This window comes from Podarcis muralis, chromosome 2 (genome assembly GCF_964188315.1).
Source record: "Podarcis muralis chromosome 2, rPodMur119.hap1.1, whole genome shotgun sequence".
Classification (NCBI taxonomy): Eukaryota; Metazoa; Chordata; class Lepidosauria; order Squamata; family Lacertidae; genus Podarcis; species Podarcis muralis.
The window spans coordinates 15,760,308-15,780,510 of record NC_135656.1 but is presented as its reverse complement, the minus strand read 5'-3'; the positions used below and the strand labels follow the sequence as shown (position 1 = coordinate 15,780,510).

Sequence of the window (20,203 nt, the reverse complement as noted above, 5' to 3'; positions counted from 1 at the left end):
CAGTACAGATACAATGGGCAGAAAAGGCTACGATAAAGGAATGCAGTTGGAAAATGTATTGTCTTCCTTCCTAGCCTAGAGTGGCTGGGGAAACACAGCCAGATGGGTGGGGTATAATTAATAAATTATTATTATTTCTTATTATTAGCCTTGTGCTTTGATCAGGCTGGTATAGATACTGAGTTTGGGTGTGATGCTGCAGTCATGGCTGGAAGTGGACAACATCTGCTTCTTTGGGCGGTCGCTTGTAGCCAAGTAAGATTGTCTTCCATGAACACGGTTTTAACAGTGAGTCTGTAAGTGACTCACCTTGTCGTGGTGACTGGGCTTGCACGTTCCTATGATCCTTGTGAGCAAAGCTGTGGGAATCTCGTACCCCCAGCAGGGTCACCCAAGGCAGTAAGGTCAAAGGGAAAGAGCTAGACAAAGAATGATCCAAGAAGTCCTCAATGGCAGAACAGGCGGATGATAACAAGCGGTATGTTATGACGGCTGTGAAGGCGGATGAAGGCTGCAGCAGATAAGAATCTATCAGTCATCATGATACTCATGCCATCGGAATGGAGCCTTACTGTGAAGACTGTGCGTTGGTCAGTGTGCACTGACCTACACACATAAATTCACGCACAGGCGTTTTCCAAAAACCCATCCCAAACCCAAACTCCAAAAGTCCCATGGCAGCCAGCAAATTGTAATGGGGGCAGGACTGTGAAATCTGGAAGCCCCTAGTCATGAATTGGCACATGGGCGGTGGATACAGATTCAGTTGCTCTGACTCAAGGAAAGAGGCAGTTGAGAAGCTCGGCAGCTGTATCCATGACTGAGCAGCCCTATTTAGGATCTAGTCTGCTCACCCCCCAAAGGGGGAGAGGCTAGAAAAGGTGCCCTGAACATAGTCTGTCTCCCAGTTTCCCTGACTGGATTACCGCGCCCAGCGGGGTCACCACCCAGCGGTCATAAAAGACAATTGAACTTTGGAACATGGAATATACAAACTTTGTTGGATAAGACAGATAATGAGCATCCCAAACACAGAACTGCCATCATTGCGGGAGAGCTGTGTAGTTTTAACATCAATACTACAGCGCTTCAAGAAACTCGGAAGAGCAGGTGAGGGACAACTGAAGGAAGTGGACAGCCATTTAATGTCCACTCATTCTGGAGTAGCCTTGGTGCACTCAGTGAAAATTCCTCCCTTATCCCGGAATGGATAACTTTGAAGTGGGAGTGACGTGACCATCTCGTGTTTGCTAAGAAACTTTTTATCTCCTTTAAAGATTAACAATGCGCTTGGTAATCACCCAAAGGTTTCTGGGGATGAGAAACCTTAGATATGTCCGCAATGTGTTTACTTAGTGACGTCCATGTGAGTAAAGAGAATGCAGACTGAAATTCATAGGGAAAATGAACAGACTGGTAATGTTATCACTTCTGAAACAAACAACACCCTTGGCTGTCTCGATCATAAAACCTGCCAATGTTAATGATAATCATGGCTTCAGACATGGTTTACAGGCGTAGCACAAATATTTATTATGTTATTTATTAGATTTGTAGACCAACGTATCCTATAGACTGCAGGCACTTCATGTTATTCTAAAACAATTATATTATACGAGTCAAAACTCTCTTTGGTAAAACGCAGCAGTGCAGAGTGAAAAGTTCAAGCCTGTGGGCAGCCAGTTCAGTCTCTCCAAAGGCCCTGGAGAAAAAGTGATTTTTGACTTGGCGGTGGGATTGTGCCACCCTAGTTGCCATCTTGCCTCTTCCACATGTGGCATGCCATAGCTGAAAAGGCCCTGTCTCGTGTCACTACACAGTGAACCACACTGCTGGTATAATGATAAAATGTATGCATGCTTCCCCGGCTGCAGGGTCCAGGACATATGATATTGCATTCCCTGGGATTAATGCAGGAACTGTCTACTGAATCATTGCTGCTCTGATGCAAATCTGTTACAAAATTTGTGCGATCTCCACAGAAGCCTCACGCTTTCATAACTGCTTTGGAAAGGGGCAATGCTATTCTTGTATTGGTAGCATCACAATATTGGGCTTTAACCAGTCCCTGAAATTGAGAGATACTTTTATTAAAACCAGCCTGATGTATTGTCTTAATCCTTGAGTTTTCCAGAGCATAATGTTCGCAAAATAAGCTGTTTATCTTAAACGTTCCCCTTAATTCCCACTAATAATCGAAAAACGAAACTCTTATGAAATGCCTGGCTCCCAGATGTACCTGAAAATATTTGTACTCTTGGCAAAAGTGCAAGCGTGTGCCAGCGCCTTTGCATGTTTCTACAGATGCACAGAAAGGCAAAACGTTCTCTGGTGCTTTTGCAGTTCCGTAAGCTTCTTACTCAGTTGTTGTGGAGGCAGTTTCGTCGTTAAGGTGAGTCGCAAATACCTTTCGCTCTAAGCGCTCGTTTAGAGGGCAAGTGGACTCTAGGCCGAGGAGAAAAAAGCCATAAAGCTACTGAGCTCTCCAAATCGCTTTCAGACTTTCACCTTTCTTACCCTGTTTTTCTTAGCAATAATTTGTAGGGCAGAGTGAACGTCACAGCTGAAGCTTGCTGGACGGGGCTGAGCTTTAGCAAAAGCCTGCAAGTTTTCTGTTGTTGCTTCAGAACGTGCTGTTCTCTGCTTCAGACTTGTATGTAGTTGCTGAGGAGGCTGTGGGGCACCTAGCAGTCTCTGTGTTAAAGCTTTCTGTACCTCCCCCCCCCCCACTTCCCCGCTGCTTGTATTGAATTTCAGAACTCCTGACTTAAGCAAAGCTGACTGGTTCCCCAGCTATGGATCAGCTTCTGTACTCCCTAAACCATGCAAGGCTTCTTTGGGATCCTAAAGTCCACATTTGTCGCTCTCCAAAGCTTCTGTTTCATGGGGAGCGGCAAGAGGACCTGGCTAGGCAATGTTTGCTCTGCAGATGAGTGTTCATGTGTAAACATTAACCAGAAAAAAAGCCAAAAGCCACTTAGCTGTCCTGAACCAGCGCATGCCGGGAAGAGAAAAAGCCGGGGAGTGAAAGCCATCGACCTGGATGACCTTAACTAATTTTGTTCGGAGGGAACTCTGGACTTCCTTGGAGGCTTATCAGAATCTGTGAGATGCTCAGTACTGGCAAGCAAGCTCTGGGTGCGAGAGCCGGTCCTGCCCTGAAACTGCAGGTGGAGGGAGACAAATGTTCCAGAGCATGCTCAGTTTGTCAGGCAACAGGGAGGCCTAAGAGTGAGGCCAATGCCCTGTATGGGGTCTTCCACAATGCGTAGTTCAGTCCTTCCGGAAAGCCTTTCTAGGCGGTTGACACAGCAGAGTCTGGAACAGTTAAATGGAACCAATGCGTTCTGCCGAAATCAATAGTGCTAAAACCCGTAGACCTGAAATTTCATATTGGCACTTAAAACGGCACTTTGCAGTTGGAGAAGCTTCACTCCCCCCTTTTTTTAAAGCGGTAAAGAAGAGCATATAAATTAAGGTCGCAATCGGTTTGTAAGCAAACGTAATCCTATTATTGCCGAGTGAATATGTAATATGAATTTGTGGAGCTGTGCCTATCAAAAGTCTCCAATGTAGTGAGATAGTGGCATAAAATATTAGTCTAATGCAAGAAAGAGCAGGAGGGAGGAGAGTTATATATGTAGTCAGTTTAATCTGCAGGATTAGTCTTCAGGGCTGAGATTGAGTGGCACACTTATCCATTGTTTGAGGCTATTTTGTTGCTGGTGTGTCTCTGCAACACACCGAGTAGTGTTGGTAAGAAAGCTCATCTTTTAATATTAAATCCTTATGCTGCAGTATCTCAGAAAGGGGTCCATAGCGAAGTTTTGGTGGAATGCAAACTTATTTAAACTAAATCCACGTTTAAATGGTTGGCAGCCTTCGTATGCGTGAGCTCATGCAACACCTGTGGTGTTTAATGCCACTGGCAGTGGTTGATGTTCTGTGCTTCTCAGTCTTATTTTCCAAGTGGAGCTAAATCATTCTTACCGCATTGCTTTTTGTGCTCCCTCTGGCAGTGCCATGTACCCCCTGAATTGGCTGCTTTACAAAAGACAGGTTTTTTTGTTTGTTTGGAGGCTCATAAGGAAGAACTTGGTGCATTTGTCTTAATGCAGACTGTTGTGTTCTTGCTACTGACCTCTAAGAACACCATCATCATCATCATCATTTATTACTTATACCCTGCCCATCTGGCTGGGTTTCCCCAGACACTCTGGGCGGCTTCCAACAGAATATTGAAATCCAATAGTCTATTAAACATTAAAAGCTTCCCTAAACAGGGCTGCCTTCAAATGTCTTCTAAAAGTCTGGTAGTTGTTGTTCTCTTTGACATCTGGTGGGAGGGCGGGTGCCACTACTGAGAAGGCCCTCTGCCTGGTTCCCTGTAACTTGGCTTCTCGCAGCGAGGGAACCACCAGAAGGCCATCGGCACTGGACCTCAGCATCCGGGCAGAACGATGGGGTGGAGACGCTCCTTCAGGTATACTGGGCCGAGGCTGTTTAGGGCTTTAAAGGTCAGCACCAACACTTTGAATTGTGCCTGGAAACGTACTGGGAGCCAGTGTAGGTCTTTCAAGACCGGTGTTATGTGGTCTTGGCGGCCGCTCCCAGTCACCAGTCTAGCTGCAGCATTCTGGATGTTACTGACCTCTTAAGCACATGAAATACCCTAAGGATCCAAATGTATAGAGCAGCCTGTAGAGCTCAGTTGGTTCAAGGGTGGTGCTGATAAAGCCAAGGTTGCAGATTCAATCCCTGTATGGGACGGCGGCATATTCCTGTATTGCAGGCGGTTGGACTGCATGATCCTCAGGATCCTGTCCAACTCTACAGAGTCTACAACTCTCTATTGTGCAGCTTTTCCCCCTCCTCCTCCCCTTAGCTGCCGCCAGTTGGCACTAGGGCGGTGCGATATATTGTCCAAAACCGGTTTGAAGCCCATATCGTGATGTCGGTTTCATTATTTTTCACCTGGCAATGCTGTTGTTTAGTCGTGTCCGACTCTTCGTGACCCCATGGACCAGAGCACGCCAGACACTCCTGTCTTCCACTGCCTCCCGCAGTTTGGTCAAACTCATGCTGGTAGCTTTGAGAACACTGTCCAACCATTTCGTCCTCTGTCGTCCCCTTCTCCTTGTGCCCCCCATCTTTCCCAACACCAGGGTCTGGCAATACATTGGCAATACCATTGTGAATTATGGTGCATTCGTGCGCATGCTATGCAAAAATCACAATGTAGGGGAAAGCGTGATGCCAGCCAATGCTTCTCTCGATTCCTGCAGCCCCTGTTAACTCGGCTGGCTCAGCTCTCCCCTGGCTCCTGCAGGGGGCAGCGAATCACGAGGGCAGGAGCCGGCAAAAAACCACAGAGCGGGGGAAACCATGAAGCCAGCCAATGCCTCCATCTTTATTTCAGACAGCGCGATATATAGCGATATGTCACAATGTTTAGCTGGTGATCCATCGCAATGTTGACATGCACTGCTCAACTTCCTTGAGCAACGGCTGTGTGGCATTATACTTAAGGCCGAACTTCTGCGCCTGTTCCATCCCCCCCCCCCCATTTTTTATTCATTTTATAACACAAATAAAGAACACAAACAGAAAAACAAGCAATACAAATAAATTCTTGTCATATCCTTATTTTTCTAAATATTGTTAAGTGGGCTTCCCCGAGTCCCACCTATCTGATTTTCATTTTACTTCATCTTTAGCAGTTTATATATATCATAATTTCTAACCATTTTTTTTATCACACTTAAAATAACCTTTTTATCACTTGCAAAAATACTATTTTAAAATACCCTATCTTCTACTTCTAACCCTACAGCCTGTATCCACTTCCAAAGCTATTCTAAGTTTTAAATATTAACATATTTTTTCAAATATTCCTTAAACTTCTTCCAGTCTTCTTCCACTGTCTCTTCTCTCTGGTCTCGGAGTCTCCCGGTCAGTTCGGCAAGTTCCATATAGCCCATCATCTTCATCTGCCATTCTTCGATAGTTGGTAAATCTTGTTTCTTCCAATTCTTCGCTAGCAATATTCTCGCAGCTGTTGTGGTGTACAGAAAAACTTTTGCGCCCATTCCAGGGACAAGTGACATGAACTTATGTCCCTGCACTGGTTTGCATGACGGCTGTCTCTGTCTTGGCAGTTTAGGGCAAGGTTCACACAAACTGCGGAGACACGACATTGTGGCCAGGCCAGGGGTTGGGAGCTTAGCATGCTCAAATGCTAGTCTGAAAGAGAGAAAACATTGGCACACGGGAAAGTAGCTACAAACAAGGGAAGGGTTCTAGCCTAGTCTGTACTGGCTTGTCTAAGGGCCAAACGTGTTTGCCTGGATTGCGCAAATGACGGACGTGGAACCTCTTGTCCCATAGTTGAATGGTGATAGTTCATTACCTGCTTCGACATGTTGGAAGGTGCATTAACCTGAAGCCACTGATGCAGGCAAACCGACAAATATGCAGTGCAATTGTGATATTAGGAAACACCCCAGATATACGGCATAGCTGTCAACTTTCAGATTTGAAAATAAGGGATCAGCAGCCTCACCTGTCCCAGGGACAGTCTATGGGATATCTAACTATCCAGGGTAGCAGCGGGAAACTGCGCTGGAATAAGGGAATTTCCCGCAAAAAAAAAGAAAGGGAAGGTTGATAGCTATGATATACAGTGGCACCTCAGGTTAAGTACTTAATTCGTTCCGGAGGTCCGTTCTTAACCTGAAACTGTTCTTGTTCTTAACCTGAAGCGCCACTTTAGCTAACGGGGCCTCCTGCTGCTGCCGCACCGCCAGAGGCCGATTTCTGTTCTTATCCTGAAGCAAAGTTCTTAACCTGAGGTAATATTTCTGGATTAGCGGAGTCTGTAACCTGAAGCGTATGTAACCCGAGGTACCACTGTACGGTCTTTGAGCAGATCGCATCCCTCGCGTGCTTAAATTTTCAGCTTTGGCTCTCATGCACACAGGAGCAAGTTGGTGAACCTGCCAAATGCTTAAAAATTGTCTGTGTCTGAGGCCAAAGGTCCCTTGTCTGTACTCCACCCTCCCCAATTTGCCCTGCTTAGTGCTTCGTGTTATTGCTGTGCTTTCTCATCCCCTTATGAATGCGTATGTGCGTGAGAACCTGTGCTTTTAACTGAATTCACCAAGCCCTGCTCATGTGGCCTTTTCCTGTCATTTTCTGCTGCTGCTACTCCTTTTATTATTCCAGAGAATAGAAAGAGTCTGTCCCTCGGGTCAACCTCCACCCAGGGGAATGTAACTTCCTCTAGATTGGTTTCTGTGGTCAGGTCATTTTCCCAAGCTAGCAAAGTAGAAGAACCAGTTCTCGTACTTAATTTGAACAGGGTCTTCTTGCTGCCGTTGGGCCTCTGCATCTGGTTTTGGAACTTGGATTTAAGTGAGCAGTGTCTCCTGGTTAGCTTCCCTTCACCTGCAGGCTGCCTGCAAAATGAGATTTAAGATGTTTGATGTAGTGCACCTCACTTCCCTCAGTAGATCTCTTCCCCTTCTTAAAATCTCAGAGTGAGCAGAGATGGGAAAATCGGCCCTCCCTCGCCCATCAACTTGCCTGAATGACTGCTTCGTGTTGTTTGTTTTGGCAGATTCCGATGCCCGCTCTGTCCCTGTGTCTCCTTTGGCAGTACTGTTACAGGACGTAATAATGTCATCCACAAATCAAGGGTTCATTCATCCCTTACTCATCCAATGTGATATATGCCACCATCTGCCAGCAATGCCCCTTCTGTATTCCTCATAGGACAACACAGGCCAGTCCCTATGCAAAAGAATAAATGGACACAAATCTGACATCAGAAACGACATTATTCAAAAGCTATTAGGGGAACATCCCCGGAGCGAATTATACTTCAAAGGGAGACTGCAGCGTGGCTCTCAATTCACCAGGAACGTAAATGTTATTGCTTGCGGATTGAACAGAGACAAAGGGTTTTTAGCACATTATCTCTGTTGGTTGGCATACCAAGGTCAGGGAAATTTGTGTTACCAGATAACTTTTAACTATGTAATTACCACTGTCTGATGATGATTAATTTTTTGCATTTCCTTCTGATGTTGCTGTTTACACTATCCCTCTCCCCCTGTCCAGCTCTGCCCAATGTTATACAGTAGTACCTTGGGTTAAGAACTTAATTCGTTCTGGAGGTCCGCTCTTAACCTGAAACTGTTCTTAACCTGAGGTACCACTTTAGCTAATGGGGCCTCCCGCTGCCGCCACACGATTTGTGTTCTCATCCTGAAGCAAAGTTCGTAACCCGGGGTACTATTTCTGGGTTAGCGGAGTCTGTAACTTGAAGCGTTTGTAACCCGAGGTACCACTGTATTTGGGAAAACACTTTATGCGTTTGTTGTAGTAGTAGTAATAGTAATAATCCTCGCTTTGTTAATGACCCTCCTTCTGTTCTCCTTTAATGGCCCATCTCTTATGTATTTTGGTGTTTTCATTTTGTGAACAGCGATCTTCAGAGGAACGGCGGTATACAAATTTAATAAATAATGAAAGCATCATCTCTCAGGCTGTTTCCAGAGGAAGCTGCCCTGACTTACATTTTAACTATGGCCGGATCCAGAGGTTCAGGAAGCTTGAATAAATTCTAGCTCTTTACTGGATCCAGCATTTTAGGGGGAGTCTAGAACCCCCAGACTCACAACACTATGATGATGGAATCCAGAGGAAAGAGATTACAATGCTGCCAACTTTCATGCAGTTCATGGTAACTCGGGGGGAAATGCTAACTCACCTTCTTGGTAAAGGATGCTACTGGTTAATTTTTTTGTCTACCTTTCAGATGCTTCAGAGGTTATTCATTCCTGCTCCCTGCAGTATACTTCTTAGCCGGTGTTGTGCCATAGTTAGTGTAGGGCTTGGACATTGGCAAGATTTCTTCTTTTAGTGTCAATAATAATAATAAATAATAATAAATAATAATAATAATTATACCTGCCCATCTGGCGGGGTTCCATTCATTTCAAGCAGCCTTTGCAATGAACATAATGCCACCCATAGGCTTCAGATCCACAAATGAGTTGAGCTATGCTTATTGCATTGCCTTTGATTTACCGTATTTTTCCGTGTATAAGACTAAGTGGTTTGTTTTTTTACCAAAAAATTAGGTTTAAAATTGGGACTTGTTTTATACACAGGTAATTCTGAGGGGTGTTTTCTTAATTTTTGGGGTTCCACCAAATAGGGGGCATCTTATACATGGAAAAATACGGTACATCAAATTGTAGTTTAAAATAGTTTGAGCAGGGATGTGGGGGGTGGCAGCCAACTAACTCATTTTGTCAGTGCAAGGATTTATGCTTGTGCAATAGAACAACCCCCTCTTCTCTGCATCTTCCCCATGTCTCCTCCAAATTGTTTGGGGGAGTCCTGCGTACAGTCTTGGGGGAGGAGAGGGGAGGAAGAGGTGGAATAAGTTAGTTGGCTACCACCCATTATTTCTGCTGTGCTTGGCTTTTTTCCTTCAAGATAATCAGCTAGTATTGCAATATAAAGCTTCCACTACAGTTGAACTTATCCATAACTCATTGAGAAATGTTTGCATGGGAACTGTGTTTGCTGAGGCTCCTCAACTGTAACCTCCTCTTCTTGTAATGCAGATTACGCAACTATAAGATGGGGGGCAGGTGTCTTTGTTTCTGTGGATATGTTTTTCTTTTTTAGTAATTCAACGAGGATTTCTTCAGGCATATTTCAGGGAATCTAGCATGAAACCAATTAAGCCTTTCCAATTAAGCAGTGGAATGAAGAGAAATGTAGAAGTCTGCCATGGAGCAAGAGAAGTATTTGATGTAAAATCTTTTTTCCCTTCGCTCTCTAGTTGCTGTTGCATTTCAAGATGGAGCCGTCTCCCTTTAACAGAAGGCAATGGACTTCGCATTCTCTGAGGATCACTGCCAAGGAGTTGTCTTTTGTCAACAAGAACAAGTCATCGGCTCTCATGGAGAGGTTCTCCAAGTAAGTTCTGCGACTGTCCTGTCCAAGAGTACTGACTGTTCTTTCTATGAGAACAGGGGTAACAACTAGCAGCTGGCCATATTGGTTTTTTTGTATGTATTTTGAAGAGCACGAGACTCCTAATCTGGGGTTTGAGCCCCAAATTGGGCAAAATATTCCTGCACTGCAGGGGGTTGTCCTTAGATCTCCCTCGTGGTCCCTTCCAACTCTAGGATTCTATGATTCTACTCTTGTGCTGGAGAAACTGAACATTATTCTTGACATAGGTCTTCCCTCTGGCTTAATGTGGACATTCCCATCCCTCCAAACCACGGTTTCGTATTCCTGTAAATTTAGAACACAACAACAACAACAATTTTATTATTTACAACCCGCCCATCTGGCTGGGTTTCCCCAGTCACTCTGGGCGGCTCCCAACTGAATATTGAAAACACGATCAAACATCAAGCATCAAAAACTTCCCTAAACAGGGCTGCCTTCAGATGTCTTCCAAAAGTCAGTTGTTTATTTCCTTGACATCTGATGGGAGGGCGTTCCACAAGGCGGGCGCCACTACCGAGAAGGCCCTCTGCCTGGTTCCCTGTAACCTCACATCTCGCAGTGAGGGAACCACCAGAAGGCCCTCGGAGCTGGACCTCAGTGTCTGGGCAGAACAATGGGGGTGGAGATGCTCCTTCAGGTATACTGGGCTTGACTTTCCCAGGTGTACAGGCGAGTTATGCTTTAACAACTTGTTTGCTTTTTGTTCTGTCTTCTCTGCATTTCTTATTTTAATGGCCTCTGGAGGTGCATTTGTGATTATGGATTGTCAATTTAGACGTCACACTCAACCAGCATTTGCTATTATGCCAGAACTGAGCCCCTGTGTATTAGAGCTGTTCTCCTTTGCAGAGATTACTGAACAGAGGACTGGGGGGTGTCACCATGTTTTTGTTGAACTAGGAAAACAAACATCGTGGTAGCTAAGGTGTGTAGCTTGCCAAATCATCTACCTTAAGTGTTTTCAGGAAATGCTTCCACTGGATTCCTGATAGAGATAGCAGCTCAGTTTGAGGTTTCTGAAGGAGGAAATAATAGAATCAAAAGGAGTTGGCTTTTGTAATCCATGCTTTCAGCAATCCTAGCTGGTATGAACATGACAACGCCTTCTCCGCTGACAGAAATTGGAACTGGCTGCATGTGGAAGCATTCAATGTGGGGCACGGGAGGCTAGCCACTCTGAATATTTTAAAACACCTTGTTGCTCAAGAAATGTGGCCTGTTAAGAGGCTTAACATGGCGTTTCTTCTGCCAGTGCTTGTGTGTAATTTTCTTACCCACTGAAAAATAGACCCCCCCCAACAGTTCAGCAGGAGGTTTACAGACATCTGATCTTTGTACTAATAATGTCCTGATCCTGTACTTGTACAACACCTCCAATGAGTACTTTTTTGGCCTCTTTTTAGAAAGTGCAGTAGAATCCCAAACAATCCAGAGTCCTCAGGAAAACTATCAGCATGGACTGTGTGTCTATATATGGATTGTCCATATGTATATATAGTTATATTTATTAGTCCCCTGTTCCCAAAAAGTGAAACTCAAAGCCCCTACGAAAATGAACGTTTAAAACAAGGAATATCTGTCTGTCCTGTCTGTCTGTATCTATCTATATCTCCCTCTTTGGAAGCACTGTTCCCGATACCCAGATCCAGCACTGCTTCTCTGAATACTAGTGCTACATAATCCCTGTGCAGCAGGTCCATTTTTTGCTTCTAGGATTTCAGAACTATAAACGCCCTGCGTTTATTTGCTTCCAATTATGTTTCAACACATTGGCACATTTATTGTGGTCAGATGCCACCCAGTGGCAAGAAGAGATGGGCTGGGCCAGCGTGAAGACGCTTTTATTTACCCTCTTGTACCGTGTAAAATTCAACATTTTGGAGCACAGGGTGTAGGGAGAGATGCAAAAGTAGGAGCTTTCTGCTTTGATTCGTACTGTTTCTCCAGCCTAGCAAAATGATAAAGTGGCAGGAAATGAACCCCTGCCGCATAAGGGAGCCAGTGAAGTGAGGTGCTTAAGAGTGTTAGACCAGCACCCAGGAAACCTTGCTGCCCAACCATTGACGCTCAGCCATGAAGCTCCTTGTGGCTGACCTTGAGCCAGTCACTATCTCCTATCCTAATCCACTGTGCAGAGTTATAAATTGCAGGGACTGTTACCATCAGCATTTGAAATTCGCCAGGCGCATTTTTCACCTGGCTATTGGCCACTGGCAACCAAGTGAAGATGCCTGGGTGCCAGGATGGTGCCTGGTGTCTCCACCATCTGGAGGTGTATGCCAGGGGATCCTTGGATCTTGACTGTTTTCACTGTTTTCATCCTGTAGAATTCCATCCATTATATTTTATCTGCACAATCAGAGTGGATTTCAGGAGCCAAAATGTCATAATAAAAAATATGACTTTTGAGCCATCTAGCCCCCAAAATGGAAACTAGGTATTCCGTTTTAGAGACCCTGGTTTAAGGAGCCATTTGGCACCTAGCTTATATATCGTAATGTTGCTTACCATGTATTCCCCTTTGTTGTTGTTTTTTAGTTGTTTAGTCATGTCCGACTCTTTGTGACCCCCTGGACCAGAGCACGCCAGGCACTCCTGTCTCCCACTGCCTCCCGCAGTTTGGTCCAACTCATGCTGGTAGCTTCGAGAATGCTGTCCAACCATCTCATCCTCTGTCGTCCCCTTCTCCTTGTGCCCTCCATATTTCCCAACATCAGGGTCTTTTCCAGGGAGTGCTCTCTTCTCATGAGGTGGCCATAGTATTGGAGCCTCAGCTTCAGGATCTGTCCTTCCAGTGAGCACTCAGGGCTGATTTCCTTCAGAATGGATAGGTTTTATCTTCTTGCAGTCCATGGGACTCTCAAGAGTCTCCTCCAGCACCATAATTCAAAAGCATCAATTCTTCGGCGATCAGCCTTCTTTATAGTCTAGCTCTCACTTCCATACATCACTACTGGGAAAACTATAGCTTTAAGTATACGGACCTTTGTTGGCAAGGTGATGTCTCTGCTTTTTAAGATGCTGTCTAGGTTTGTCATTGCTTTTCTCCCAAGAAGCAGGCGTCTTTTAATTTCGTGGCTGCTGTCACCATCTGCAGTGATCATGGAGCCCAAGAAAGTAAAATCTCTCATTGCCTCCATTTCTTCCCTTTCTATTTGCCAGGAGGTAATGGGAGCAGTGGGACGCGGGTGGCGCTGTGGTCTAAACCACAGAGCCTAGGGCTTGCCAATCAGAAGGTCGGTGGTTCGAATCCCCGCGACGGGGTGAGCTCCTGTTGCTTGGTCCCAGCTCCTGCCAACCTAGCAGTTCGAAAGCACGTCAAAGTGCAAGTAGATAAATAGGTACCGCTCCAGCGGGAAGGTAAACGGCATTTCCATGCGCTGCTCTGGTTCGCTAGAAGCGGCTTAGTCATGCTGGCCGCATGACCCGGAAGCTGTACACCGGCTTCCTCGGCCAATAAAGCGAGATCAGCGCCATAACCCCAGAGTCAGCCACGACTGGACCTAATGGTCAGGGGTCCCTTTACCTTTAATGGGACCAGTGGCCATGATCTTAGTTTTTTTTGATGTTGAGCTTCAGACCATATTTTGCTCTCCTCTTTCACCCTCATTAAAAGTTTAATTCCTCCTAATACATAAACTGAGGGACGCGGGTGGCGCTGTGGGTAAAAGCCTCAGCGCCTAGGGCTTGCCGATCGAAAGGTCGGCGGTTCGAATCCCCGCGGCGGGGTGCGCTCCCGTTGCTCGGTCCCAGCGCCTGCCAACCTAGCAGTTCGAAAGCACCCCCGGGTGCAAGTAGATAAATAGGGACCGCTTACTAGCGGGAAGGTAAACGGCGTTTCCGTGTGCGGCTCTGGCTCGCCAGAGCAGCGATGTCACGCTGGCCACGTGACCCGGAAGTGTCTCCGGACAGCGCTGGCCCCCGGCCTCTTAAGTGAGATGGGCGCACAACCCTAGAGTCTGTCAAGACTGGCCCGTACGGGCAGGGGTACCTTTACCTTTACCTTTAATACATAAACTGGGAGAAAATATATAAACTGTTTCCTGCAGTGGTCAACCAGATACCTCTGGGAAGGCCACAAGCAAGACATGATGACAATAGTACTCCCCATCTCTTTCTTCCCAGTCATTGGCATTCAATGGTGTGCTGCTGCTTAACACGGAAATTCCCTATAGCTGCCATGATGGCTAACAGCCATTCGTAGACCTGTTCTCCATGAATTTGCCAAGTCTCCTTTCAAGGCCATCTTGGCAAATGGCCAAAATTGCATCTTTGGAATTCCATCACTTCCACACTCCTGAGGTGCCTGGGAAAATGTGGTTGTGTGGTTGTGGCGCTGAAGCGGGAGGGGTAGGATCCTGAGGCAGGTGGCACCTTATATTCCGTGCCAGTCAGAACAGGGGTAGGGCGCCATGCTATTTTTCTAGAAAAAGAGGTGTCAGAACTTGCCATGAACGCATCCCTCAGCCCACCTGAGAGGTGCTAGAACTGAGTTCCGGCTGGAAGAAAGCCCTGGATAGGTGTAGTGTTCATACTGTAAAGGTAAAGGTAAAGGTACCCCTGCCCGTACGGGCCAGTCTTGCCAGACTCTAGGGTTGTGCGCTCATCTCACTCTATAGGCCGGGAGCCAGTGCTGTCCGCAGACACTTCCGGGTCACGTGGCCAGCGTGACATCGCTGCTCTGGCGAGCCAGCGCAGCACACGGAACACCGTTTACCTTCCCGCTAGTAAGCGGTCCCTATTTATCTACTTGCACCCGAAGGTGCTTTCGAACTGCTAGGTTGGCAGGCACTGGGACCGAACGACAGGAGCGCACCCCGCCGCAGGGATTCGAACTGCCGACCTTTCGATCGGCAAGTCCTAGGTGCTGAGGCTTTAACCCACAGCGCCACCTGCGTCCCAGGTGTTCATACTGTAGGTTTGTTTAAATTTATTCTTCTTTGGCGACCACTCGTAGCCGAATAAGATGTCTTCCATGAACACGGTTTTAACAGTGAGTCAGTTTAACGCTCAAACTCAGGACAAAAGGGAGAAACGTGCTAAGAGAAAGACACGCTTGGCAAACCCTCATTCTGGATCCACATGTCCTTCCACAGTGAAGACATAGGTTTCTAGGCAGGAGTTGATCACTGTGAGGGTTTGCCAAGTGTGCCTTCCTCTTAGCACGTTTCTCCCTTTTGTCCTGAGTTCGAGCGTCTTCAAAGCCCATGACACCTTTGGTCAAGGCTGTTCTCTAACTGGAGCGCTTGCAGGCCAGTGTTTCCCAGGGGTCGGTGTTTATACAACAATTTCCCACCCCCATTTGCCTTGAGAGAGTCTTTAAACCTCTTTTGTTGACCACCAGCATTACGCTTTCCATTTTTAAGTTCGGAATAGTTGCTTTGGGAGACGATAAGCAGGCATGTTTAAATTTGCACCACCCCTAGAACATACTGATAATGGATGGTATAAAAATACTGTGAATAAAATAAAGAAATGCTCCCCCTGTCCAAGAACCTTGCTGAGGTACACTGAATTTTTGTGAACCAGGAGGGCTGTACTCCTTTTGCCTCAAATTCCTAACCTGGTTTGAAAAATGAATTCAGAGATACTGTTTTATTCCTTTGACCTTCCCTTGTAGGGCTTTAGGAGGGGACCAGAGATGTCCTGTGATCTCCCCCCCCCCCCAATAATGTTTATTGAGTTTCATACAAATATAACACATACTGTAAAACAAATAAAACAAAAATAAAAAACAAATAAAACAACTAAAATGAATAAAAACAGAAGATATAACAACAAACACATAAACAATACAAATTAATTAGTTAATTAAAGTTCCAACCTCATAAACGTATTGCTTGACTTCCTCTAGTCCCTCCCATCTGAATTTCCTTGTAACTGAATGTAACAGCTTTCCAATATCATTATTCAAAGACAATATTCCAATTAAAATCAGATTTCTTAACTTTTCTTAACATTCTAAATCTCATTTATTTAATTAACTCCTAATTTAATCCTAGGCCTATTTGGTACTTTCAGGTAACTTCTAATTTTTAACATTACAATATTTATTCAAATAGACTTTAAATTTCTTCCAATCCCTTTCCTAATGCCACAGAATCAGTAACCCCCCCCCCCAATCCTCATGTGCAGGAGCACAGTGTGTGTGCCTGACCCACACGCTGGGGAACCCTGACCTTGAAAGTGGGTGGGTTCCACATTGGTGGTGGTCCGAGTTAAGAATAAACCACCTGAGAGATGCTTGTCTGGTGGGGCCATTGTGTGGTACATGCAGCTGAAGAATGGCTTGCAAGAAGGACTGAGTGCATATCTGCAGGCTACTGAAAGAACACTTAGGAAATTCAGGGGAGAGGTTATCCGGTGAACATTAGTCATGGGTGTGGTAACCAGGCCTTATCAAGAACTGCTGACTCTGGTGTCTACTCCAAATGGCTTTTATTTGGGGACAGTTGAGCATTTAAATGCAGAGCTACTCATCTTCAAACTGCATTGTGAGTTAAGGGCTTTTAACCATTCTCAGTCAGAGGCCACAGGGGGCTTAATCTCCCCCAAACTGCTAGTCTGGCATATAATTGGCTTTTAAAGAACTCTTAAAGCACAGTTTAAAACTGCAGGGTGTGTCTTGTGGGATCCTAAAGACTGAATTGATGTATTGTGGCATAGGTTTTTGTGGATTACTGAGATGCGTGAAGGGTTGTTTCCAGTCAGTTTACCATTTTCTCCCTCTTTACCCATTCACATGCATGTATCTGTATCTGTACCCACCAACCGAGAGGGTGGTGCTTGCCATACATGGAAGCTCATGCCATAATTAATGGAGGCACTTAAGACGTTTATTGCTGCTGCTGAATATTTTGTTACAGGCTTACGACACTGTTATGTACTGAGTTGAATAGGATCCAAAATGCAGCAGTCTGATTGGTCCTAGAACAATAGGATTCAGAATGCAGCAGTCTGATTGGTCCTAGAACAATGCAGGAGCCACCCAATCCGGCTCCAGATGGAAGTGAATCCACAACCTGATTGGCCTACAGGAGAATTCCGGAATTAGCCAATCACGTGCGGCCCATTGTGTAAATAATGTATATAAAGCAGATACTTTGAGGGGACGTTCATTCCTCCTCACCACTATGAGCTGAATAAAGAGCATGAAATCCACTCTCGACTCCGAGTATATTTCAGACACCATATGGTTTAGAGCATGAGCAGGCGAACTAAGGCCTGGGGGCCGGATCCAGCCCATTCGCCTTCTAAATCCGGCCCATGGACTGTTCAGAAATCAGCATGTTTTTACATGAGTAGAATGTGCCCTTTTATTTAAATGCATCTCTGGGATATTTGCGGGGCATAGGAATTCGTTCATCCCCCCCCCCCATATAGTCCGGCCCCCCACAAGGTCTGAAGGACAGTGGACCGGCCCCTTGCTGAAAAAGTTTAGAGGCTTCTTTCTCCTTCGCCAAACAGCCTTGTTAGTCACCCAACATTTAGCAGATCCTCGAATGACCCACACATACAAACTTTGTGCGTGCTTCACTTTGCAAGTTTAAAGGTGAAGGTAAAGGGACCCCTGACTATTAGGTCCAGTCGTGACCGACTCTGGGGTTGCAGTGCTCATCTCGCTTTATTGGCCGAGGGAACTGGCATACCGCTTCCAGGTCATGTGGCCAGCATGACTAAACTGCTTCTGGCGAACCAGAGCAGCGCACGAAACTGCCGTTTACCGTCCCGCCAGAGCGGTACCTATTTATCTACATGCACTTTGAGGTGCTTTTGAACTGCTAGGTTGGCAGGCGCAGGGACCGAGCAACGGGAGCTCACCCCGTCGCGGGGATTCGAACCGCCGACCTTCTGATCGGCAAGTCCTAGGCTCTGTGGTTTAACCCACAGCGCCACCCCCGTCTGCAAGTTTAGGACTGAGAATAAAGCTATTTCTTTCTCCACTTCTCTCACCAACCCTTCTCTCTACCCCTTTCCCCACAAAGGTACCAGAAAGCAGCCGAGGAAGCAACTGCGGAGAAAAAAAGAAGTGTAAGTATTGAAAAGATATTTATGGACTGAATTGCCACGTGAAAACCATGTTAGCATCGGAGTTTCTCCATTTCCTGTAGTGGTTGCTCTTGAGTGTCCTCAAGGGAGTTGTCTTGTCTCTTCATCTGGTGTTGACTAGGAAACTTGCTTTGTGGATGATTTTGTTTGGCTCCTGAGCTTCAGGCCTTGCCCAGCCTCTGACCCACTTTCTTGTCCTTTCAGGGGTTGACCGAAGCACAAGGAAGTCAAGTGACTTTCCCTGGGGTCATGCACTGACTCTCTCTGTATCAGCTTCTCAAAACCAGAACGCTCTTAGCTCCCAAGTCCTTTGTCCTAACCTCAAAACTTCCATGAATAGCTTTCTCTGTGCTCTGAAGCAAAAGCAGCTGTTAGATTCTGTACCTTTTCGCTCATTGCTTAGCTTTGCGGCTTAAATGCATGCTCGCATTTAGTTCCAAATTTCTACCTGCGCTGCTACCTAAAGGAATACCCTGCAGGAGGAGATGGAGCTGACCTTGATTCCCAATTCCTGATTATTTTATTCAATACAGAAATATAGAAGCTGTTTGAATAAGGAACTGAAGTTGGTATGCCTCCGTTTTCCAAAATAACTTTTTGTACCACCCCAAATCCCTGCCACCAAGAGGATTTCTGTTTCTAAGTTACAGTGGACGCTCAGGTTGTGAACGTGATCCGTGCAGGATGCACGTTCGCAACCCGGGTCTGCGTGGGTTGCGATCCGGCGCTTCTGCGCATGCACAAAGCGTGATTTAGCGCTTCTGCGCATGCATGACGGCCGAAACCCAGAAGTAACCCGTTCCGGTACTTCCGGGTTTCGGGCGTCTGCAACCCAAAAAAACGCAACCTGAAGCGACTGTAACCCGAGGTATGACTGTCCTGTTGCTTTTTTTTCTTTTCTGGCTCAGAGCTGCTGCTGCTTCGTCTTTTGTACTAAGATATTTTTGACCCCTTCTCCCCCTCCTGAATCTCCAGTTCACCAATTGAAGTCTATTATTTATGTTTCTGCCTTTGTCATCCTTGTTGAATGGAATATCGGTTCAGGGAGCCCAACAGGTGGTGGGCGTGTTTTTGTTCTGTATGAAGTGCACATCAACCACAAAACCCCTCCTATTGTTGTAAAACTCCCATCATCATAGACCAGGGGTAGGCAACCTAAGGTCCGGGGGCCAGATGCGGCCCAATCGCCTTCTCAATCCAGCCTGTGGATGGTCCGGGAATCAGTGTGTTTTTACATGAGTAGAAAATGTGCTTTTATTTAAAATGCATCTCTGGGTTATTTGTGGGGCATAGGAATTTGTTCATCCCCCCCAAATATAGTCTGGCCCCCCCACTGAAACCGGCCCCCTGCTGGAAAAGGTTGCTGATCCCTATCATAGACATCCCTTTAACAAGCCCACAAAGGACAATATGAAAATGGTGATGCATGCTGCAGTTAGCACGATTATAATTTTAAATTGTAGTTGCAGTTTAGAAGTATCCTTGCTATTACTGTTTCATGGTGTGCTGCTGTACGTCTACAGTGGAACACAATGGCTTTCAAAGGAGAGCAACCGCAGCATTGTCTGGGAACACTCTTTCGCCACATGTACCTTACAGACTTTGAGAATGGGGTGGGGCTGCATGTGGAATTCCTAGGTGCACGCAGCTTTCTGGCCCTTGCACAGAATGCATATACCTTGTTGAAGCAGGGCTGGAAGTGCATGTGATACTGGGGGTGAGGTCCATAGGCTTCCATGGGAATAATAATAATTTATTATTTCTACCCCACCCATCTGGCTGGGTTTCCCCAGCCACTCTGGGCGGCTCCCAACAGAATATTGAAAACGTGATAAAACATCAGACATTCAAAACTTCCCTAAACAGGGCTGCCTTCAGATGTCTTCCAAAGGTCAGATAGTTGTTTATTTCCTTGACATCTGATGGGAGGGTGTTCCACAGGGCGGGCGCCACTACCGAGAAGGCCCTCTTCTTGCCTGGTTCCCTGTAACCTCCCTTCTTGCAGTGGGGAAGGGAGGAAATTGCTTCTTGCCCTGATGAACCATAGCTGACAGATTTCCAGCTTTCATTTAAAAAAAAAGTCTGGTGTGCAGGAGCAGAGAATACATTTCTGTCA

The 20,203-nt window shown here is 46.0% G+C and overlaps 1 protein-coding gene across 5 annotated transcripts in view; it reads left to right on the top strand.

The window, feature by feature from the left end:
• Positions 1-20,203, top strand: part of LIMA1 (LIM domain and actin binding 1) — a 77,125-nt gene that overhangs the window by 8,512 nt on the left and 48,410 nt on the right. For all 5 annotated transcript variants that reach the window (XM_028710798.2, XM_028710837.2, XM_028710828.2 and 2 more), the window contains 2 exons: positions 9,860-9,996; positions 18,024-18,069. In XM_028710798.2, the coding sequence (XP_028566631.2) occupies positions 9,878-9,996; positions 18,024-18,069 (165 nt within the window). In that variant the 5' untranslated portion in view covers positions 9,860-9,877. Of the gene's footprint in view, positions 1-9,859; positions 9,997-18,023; positions 18,070-20,203 lie in introns of those variants that run through there.